At 40.9% G+C, this 8651-nt stretch overlaps 1 protein-coding gene across 2 annotated transcripts in view; it reads left to right on the top strand.

The window, feature by feature from the left end:
• Positions 1–1314: 1314 nt before the first annotated feature.
• Positions 1315–8651, top strand: part of LOC120019685 (mitogen-activated protein kinase kinase kinase 5-like) — a 59408-nt gene continuing 52071 nt past the window's right edge. For both annotated transcript variants that reach the window (XM_038963070.1, XM_038963069.1), the window contains exon 1: positions 1315–2360. In XM_038963070.1, the coding sequence (XP_038818998.1) occupies positions 1946–2360 (415 nt within the window). In that variant the 5' untranslated portion in view covers positions 1315–1945. The remainder of the gene's footprint in view (positions 2361–8651) is intronic.

Below are 8651 nucleotides of genomic sequence, written 5' to 3'. Positions count from 1 at the left end.
TACAAAATAGCCTCCAACACTCTACTGAGCAAACTGGATGCAGTCTATCACAGTGCCATCCGTTTTGTCACCAAAGCCCCATATACTACCTACCACTGCGACCTGTATGCTCTCGTCAGCTGGCCCTCGCTACATTTTCGTCGCCAGACCCACTGGCTCCAGGTCATCTATAAGTCTTTGCTAGGTAAAGCTCTGCCTTATCTCAGCTCACTGGTCACGATAACAACACCCACCCATAGCACACGCTCCTGCAGGTATATCTCACTTGTCATCCCCAAAGCCAACACCTAATTTGGCCTCCTTTCCTTCCAGTTCTCTGCTGCCAATGACTGGAACGAATTGCAAAAATCACTGAAGTTGGAGACTTATATCTCCGTCACTAACTTTAAACATCAGCTATCTGAGCAGTTAACCGATCGCTGCAGCTGTACACAGCCCATCTGTAAATAGCCCATCCAATCTACCTACCTCATCCCCATATTGTTTTTATTTACTTTTTTGCTCTTTTGCAAACCAGTATTTCTACTTGCACATCATCCTCTGCATATCTATCACTCCAGTGTTAATTTGCTAAATTGTAATTACTTCGCTACTATGGCCTGTTTTCTGCTTTACCTCCTCATGCCATTTGCACACACTGTATATAGACTTTTTTCTATTGTGTTATTCACTGTACTCTATTCCATGTGTAACTCTGTTGTTGTTTGTGTCGCACTGCTTTGCTTTATCTTGGCCAGGTTGCAGTTGTAAATGACTTGTTCTCTCAACTGGCCTACCTGGTTAAATAAAGGTGAAATAAATAAAACAAATTAAACAGTAATGACATCCCATGAGAACAGCATTGCGCTTGTTTTATGATTTGAAACTACAGTTTGTTTACAGTACCCATATGACAACAAAAACATGAACAATTGATGGATGACAACTGAATATAGTTAGGGTAGGCCTATTTTTAATGTACCTCCAATTCAGAGAAGGCTGGTGGGAGGAGCGATAGGAGGACGGGCTCATTGTAATGGTTTTAATAGAATCAATGGAATGGAGTCAAACAAGTTGTTTCCATTACGTTTTTTATGTGTTTTGCACCATTCCATTTATTCCATTCATTCCATTACAATGAGCCCGTCCCCCAATAGCTCCTCCCACCAGTATGATTCATTAGTTAAAATTACTGGAAATGTTTTCTTACTGGAAAATAGCAGACTGTCGCTTTAAGGGGAAATACGCTCCAACTGTTCCAAATATGGTCATGTCAACGCCCCGTAAACAAGGCTCAACCGCCAGCTAGTGTGCATGAGCCTGTGCAGGAAAGATAGTAGTGGAAATAGGGTAGGGTTCAGGGACTGTACATAATATTCGCATTGGTATTCATTATTCTATGGGCATGGTTTCTAGATGATAGGCTATTGTTTGGGCGTCTGCACAGATTTGGACAACAACTCAGATCTGATTTCTAGGACGATGGATCAACCGAAAACAAGCTCATGGGGGATTTGTAACGATTGAAACCTGTGTTAGTGCGCAACTTCGGAAACTATGTGGAGTCGATCTGGCGACGCGCAAGAATGTCGCAATTGAGTGGTAACTGTTACGTTCCATAGGATCGTTAGCTGTATATGAGTAGCCTATGTGTCGTGACTTCACAGTAACGGTGTCTTTCAATGGTGGTAATACGCACTATCTTGGTTCATGATCATTGCAGATCGCACAATTTCATGCGAAACCAGGAATGAATTTACAGGAGGTTGACCCATATCACCAGACTGTTGTTTACCTGTGTTGAAATACCTTCAAAGAGTTTGGACATTTTCCTTGCGTGCCTTTTGCATAGAATGTCTGTGAGGAAACGTGCGTAATGTTGACTTTGGGTGTATGGAGATGTTGTGCAACTGAGCATCCATAACAACACAGAGGGATTGTCAACCAAAACAGACTTTGAAAAACAATGAGTCAAGATGAAGGGATATCCTTGTCGGTCCCCTCTTCTAGTCCTGGCTCGAACACAGAGGGTGCCCGCGGGGGATCTGCTGGCTCCCGGGAAGAGAGAGGCTGCGGTGACCCCATCCCCGCCGCCGGGACATTCTGGCACGACTCTGTGGTCAGCGGAAGCATCAGTCCGAGTATCCTGAGCTGTCCGATGGACAGTGGCTGCTTGTTGTCTACGGGGAAATGTAAAAGCAGGGCCGTCACGGTGGCATATGTCGTCAACAGCGAGCTCACTCAACTGCACGCCGCAGAGAACATGGCCCTGCATTGCTTGAAAGACGCGTGCGAGTCCGTGGGAAGTCAACTAGAAATCATACACTTTGGAAAGATCGACTTTGGGGAGACGTGTGTGCTTGACCAGTTCTATAATGCAGGTAAGAGGTGATGATGACATGCAGAGTGCATGAGATGGGTTATTGAATATGTTGCCCTCAAACTATCGGAACCAAACCATATTTACTTTTGTCACTGTCTTTTCATCTAAATCAAACCCCAGACATCAAATCCCAGCCTTCAACACATGACATAGGGGATATTCATATACGTCAAACGTTTTAGAACACCTAATCATTCAAGGGATTTTCTTTATTTGTACTATTTTCTACATTGTAGAATAATATTGAAGATATCAAAACTATGAAATAACACATATGGAATCATGTAGTAACCAAAAAAGTGTTAAACAAATCAAAATATATTCTATATATGAGATTCTTCAAATAGCCACTCTTTGCCTTGATGTCAGCTTTGCACACTCTTGAATGAGTAGGTGTTCTAACACTTTTGACCGGTAGTGTATTTACCAAAGGTATAACAGGTTCACTACTGTTCAGTAAACATTCCTGTGGGTGGGAATTGGGCTACGGTGCACATTCATCCACATGCCACACCACTTGCTCTAATGGGGCTTCCATGGTGGTTACCATGAGCAGCACACAGAAAACTGCAGATAACATTTTTACATGTCATGGCTTAAAAGCCTTACATTAACCTCCACAGTTGGCATATTTCTTTCCACTACATAGCCTATAGCCTACCCATTTGTGTTCATCTGGAACACATAGAGCACTGAATAGTCTCAATGGGGGAATGCCTAATTTGCTCCACAAATGTGTCTCCAGAAGTGAGCCTGAGCGTCATGGATTGTTCTGCTAAGTATGAGCAGGGGTTTGAGTTTCCATTAGACTCCAGAAGTGAACTGAACCTTTTGACTAAAGCACTTTTCCTCCATTGCCCATATATCTAAAAATGTTCCCTTAATCCCAAATGGAAATGTGTTGTGGGGTTTCTTAAAAGTCAGATTTTCAAAATGAGTATTACTGTGTGTTTGCAAGGATCACTCCTTCATATGAATAGCAGCTGATGACCTGGATTTTGTATCGTGGTCGATTTTATGGTCCACTGTACGGTCAACTATAACGCTATTTGCCAACCCTCAAGGTTTGAAATATAGGATGGGAGATGATGAGGGAAACACTATAAAGTATTCAAACCATCTTGCAGAGAAATTGAAGTTGTATAGTTGCGGCCAGATATATTGGCACCCTTGCACTTTTTTGAATAGATAATTCCCTATTTCTTCTCAAATCAATTGAAATAATTATATATTTTTTTGTCTCCACACTAGAGGTCGACCGATTATGATTTTTCAACACCGATACCGATTATTGGAGGACCAAAAAACCCCAATACCGATTAATCGGACGATTTTTATAAATGTATTTGTAATAATGACAATTACAACAATACTGAATGAACACATACTTTAACTTAATATAATACATCAATAAAATCAATTTAGCCTCAAATAAATAATGAAACATGTTCAATTTGGTTTAAATAATGCAAAAACAAAGTGTTGGAGAAGAAAGTAAAAGTGCAATATGTGCCATGTAAGAAAGCTAACGTTTAAGTTCCTTGCTCAGAACATGAGAACATATGAAAGCTGGTGGTTCCTTTTAACATGAGTCTTCAATATTCCCAGGTAAGAAGTTTTAGGTTGTAGTTATTATAGGAATTATAGGATTATTTCTCTCTATACGATTTGTATTTCATATACCTTTGACTATTGGATGTTCTTATAGGCACTTTAGTATTGCCAGTGTAACAGTATAGCTTCCGTCCCTCTCCTCGCTCCTACCTGGGCTCGAACCAGGAACACATCGACAACAGCCACCCTCGAAGCAGCGTTACCCATGCAGAGCAAGGGGAACAACTACTCCAAGTCTCAGAGCGAATGACGTTTGAAACGCTATAAACGCACACCCCGCTAACTAGCTAGCCATTTCACATCGGTTACACCAGCCTAATCTCGGGAGTTGATAGGCTTGAAGTCATAAACAGCGCAATGCTTGAAGCACAGCGACGAGCTGCTGGCAAAACGCACGAAAGTGCTGTTTGATCGAATGCTTATAAGCCTGCTGGTGCCTACCATCGCTCAGTCAGACTACTCTATCAAATCATAGACTTAATTATAACATAATAACACACAGAAATACGAGCCTTAGGTCATTAATATGGTCGAATCCGGAAACTATCATCTCGAAAACAAAACGTTTATTCTTTCAGTGAAATACGGAACCGTTCCGTATTTTATCTAACGGGTGGCATCCATAAGTCTAAATATTCCTGTTACATTGCACAACCTTCAATGTTATGTCATAATTACGTAAAATTCTGGCAAATTAGTTCGCAACGAGCCAGGCGGCCCAAACTGTTGCATATACCCTGACTCTGCGTGCAATGAACGCAAGAGAAGTGACACAATTTCACCTGGTTAATATTGCCTGCTAACCTGGATTTCTTTTAGCTAAATATGCAGGTTTAAAAATATATACTTCTGTGTATTGATTTTAAGAAAGGCATTGATGTTTATGGTTAGGTACAGTCGTGCAACGATTGTGCTCTTTTTGCAAATGCGCTTTTGTTAAATCATCTCCCGTTTGGCGAAGTTGGCTGTCTTTGTTAGGAAGAAATAGTCTTCACACAGTTTGCAATGAGCTAGGCGGTCCAAACTACTGCATATACCCTGACTCTGTTGCAAGAGAAGTGACACCATTTTTCCTAGTTAAAAGAAATGTATGTTAGCAGGCAATATTAACTAAATATGCAAGTTTAAAAATATATACTTGTGTATTGATTTTAAGAAAGGCATTGATGTTTATGGTTAGGTACACGTTGGAGCAACGACAGTCCTTTTTCACGATTGCCACCGCATCGATTATATGCAACGTAGGACACGCTAGATAAACTAGTAATATCATCAACCATGTGTAGTTAACTAGTGATTATGATTGATTGATTGATTGTTTTTTATAAGATAAGTTTAATGCTAGCTAGCAACTTACCTTGGCTTCTTACTGCATTCGTGTAACAGGCAGGCTCCTCGTGGAGTGCAATGTAATCAAGTGGTTAGAGCGTTGGACTAGTTAACCGTAAGGTTGCAAGATTGAATCCCCGAGCTGACAAAGTAAAAATCTGCCGTTCTGCCCCTGAACAAGGCAGTTAACCCACTGTTCCTAGGCCGTCATTGAAAATAAGAATGTGTTCTTAACTGACTTGCCTAGTTAAATAAAGGAGTAAAAAATAATAATAATATATCGGCCAAATCGGTATTTTATTGTTATGAAAACTTGAAATCGGCCCGAACTAATCGGCCATTCCGATTAATCGGTCGACCTCTACTCCACACCTTGTTATTGGATTTTCAACATTGCAGAACCATTTTTTTTTTTGTAAAGACATGGCATGGATAAGATTATTGGCACCCCGGAGCTAGTACTTGGTTGCAAAGCCTTTGGCCAAAATAACTGCCAACAAATGCTTATTGTAGCCATCAATGAACTTGCTGCACATTTCTACTGGCTATTTGACCCACTCTTCAGCAGAAAACTGCTCTATTTCTTCCCTCCACCGACTGCTGTTTTCACCGTAGGTTAAGGATGTGATTCAGATCTGTGCTCTTTGCTGACCAACAGTATTTTCCCCCCTCTTGAACCATTCCAGGGTGCTTGGATCTGCATTTGGGGTTGTTGACTTGCTGGAAAACACACGACCATCAACAGATACAATGTTTTTGGACACCGGGTTGAACATTGCACTCTGAAACACCTTGATAATCTCCTGATTTCATGATGTCTTGCACACATGTAATGCCCCCAGTACAAGAGGCAGAAAAGCAATCTCACAGCATTATCAAACCTTCCCCATGTTTGATTTTAGGGTGGGTGTTCTTTTCGTTGAATGCTTCATTTGGTCATTGGTAAATATAGGAGACCCCACTGCTGAAAGAGACACAATAAAGCCTGATTGAACTTCTCAGAAACCCACCGAAACAAACCTAAATCCTGGGGGAAATGTGGACCAATGACCAATGAAACAAAATTATAGCTCTTTGGCAATACAGATCATCACTGTGTTTACTGATGACCAAATGAAGTATTCAATGAAAAGAACACCCTCCCTACAATCAAATATTTGGAAGGCTTGATAATGCTGTGGGGTTGCTTTGCTGCTCTGGTACTGAGGGCATTGAACTTACGCAAGGCATCATGAAACAGAAGATTATTAGGTGTTTTGGAGTCCAATGTTAAACCTAGTGTCCAAAAATGGGGAACCATTAAAGGTTGTTGGTCTTCCAGCGGGACAACAACCCAAAACACACATCAAAAAGCACCCATAAATGGTTCAAGAAGACATTTTTTTATTTGAGTCACTTAGCAGATGTTCTTATCCGAATTACAGGAGCAATTATGGTTAAGTGACTTGCTCAAAGGCACATCGACAGATTCTTCACCTAGTCAGCTCTGGGATTCAAACCTTTCAGTTACTGGCCCAACTCTCTTACCTGCTAGGTTATCTGCTGCCCCAGAAGAGATGCTGGAATGTTCTGGAGTGGCCAGCAAAGAGTCTAAATCTGAAACACATCCAAAACCTATGGCGAGAGCTGAAAACAGCAGGTGGTGGAGGGCGCCTCTTAAGTACTGAAATATTAAAGCAGTTTGCTGCTTATGAGTGGTCCAAATTGCCAGTAGAAAGGTGCAGCAGGCTCATTGATGGCTACAAGAACCCTTTGTCTGCAATTATCTTGGCCAAATGCTGTGCAACCAAGTACTAGTTCCGTTGGAGCCAATTATTTTTGTTCATGCTATTGTTCTTTATTTTGTAAATTCAAATCGTATACTTAAGTTTACAAAAATACAATTGGTTCTGCAATCTTAAAAATCTAATAATATTGTGTGGTGACCAAACTTATTTTAGAAGAAATAGGGAATTATTTAAGAAAAGTGCAAGGGTGCCAATATTTTTGGCCGCAACTGTATATAGCTAATGCAGTTGTATCCCTGACATGCATAAAATACACAGTAATAACACTAATGACATATTCTCCATGGTAATATTCCATAATACAATAGGGCATTATCTCAGTGAAGTAAATGTTAAAACACCCGTGTTGTATAGACTTAGCTGACATCATAGCTAAAAGGATTTTCGGTTGTCAAAACATTGTTGGTTGTGTAAACAGAACTCAATTTTCCCCCTTTTTTTTTAGTTTGGCTATTTTCCACAGGGCCTCTGTGGATTTTCACTATAATTCAAATGGGAGGTGGAAAGCAGTTCCCAGAAACCCCTTTTGTATCTGTTAAATGAACACAAGCTTTATTGAGATGACTGACAGAAGCTTCTTAAACATTGCCAACTTCTTTATCGTGTTCCTACAACAGGACATGTTAGGGATGGAATCATGGAACACAAGAAACAAGAAAAAACTCTAGCTTTTGTATACAATGAACTAGAGGCTTGTCCGCTTTACTCCTTATTTGGAAAAGTTGAACTACCACATTCTGAATGACAGTGCTTACCTCATAAGAAGGGAGCATTCACAGAACATGTAAATAAGTGCATCAGCAATGTGCAGGTGGAAGCACATTTTCACAGTACATCAAATAGCTGTTCAGATCCACATAAAATGTTCACATGTTGTGACCTCGCTGAGTAAACACAGCAGTGGCTATTGACCTAACCCCATCAGCTCAATAGATAAAGGTCAAAGCACACATTCATCCTAATGAAGTGAGCCAGTGGTGTAGGCTACTGTTAAAAAGGGTCATGGTTTTAAATGGATAATGGATAAAAAATGGATACAAATAAATGGATAATGCTTTGCCTTTACTGTATGTTGGTCCCCAAAGGACAACACTCTTGCACTGACTGCCACCTGTAACTGTGCCGGGAAGCAGTATGAGCCATAGCTATGGCATGCAGGAAAGTACCGTCATGGTTGATCATTATATCACATGTCTGTGTAATTTGGATGGAGGACAATAGTGTTTATGAGTCCATGGTGATTCCGAGAACAGTATTACCTTGGTATAAGTGTTTGTTTACCCCTCAGCTAAAGTGGCTCCGCTGTGAGCTGAACTGAACCATTGGCTGTCTGACTGTGCGAACTAGACGACAAGCCTGTACACAGTGTCTTCTCACACCAGGGACCCAGTGTGTGTTCCATTCAGTTGCTCGAGTGTTTGTCCTTTTGAGAGTCTGTATCCATGACATCCCAAATCTACCATGTAAATCTCTGGAGACGAAAGCCTGGATGTTTCACCCACAGTCTCTCCTCATTTCAGTTTGTCCCAAAATGAAGTACTGAACTTCAGCACCATATC

This window comes from Salvelinus namaycush, chromosome 24, assembly GCF_016432855.1.
Source record: "Salvelinus namaycush isolate Seneca chromosome 24, SaNama_1.0, whole genome shotgun sequence".
In the NCBI taxonomy this organism is placed as follows: Eukaryota; Metazoa; Chordata; class Actinopteri; order Salmoniformes; family Salmonidae; genus Salvelinus; species Salvelinus namaycush.
The sequence above is the reverse complement of the archived record's forward strand: the minus strand, read 5'-3'. Positions and strand labels throughout refer to the sequence as shown.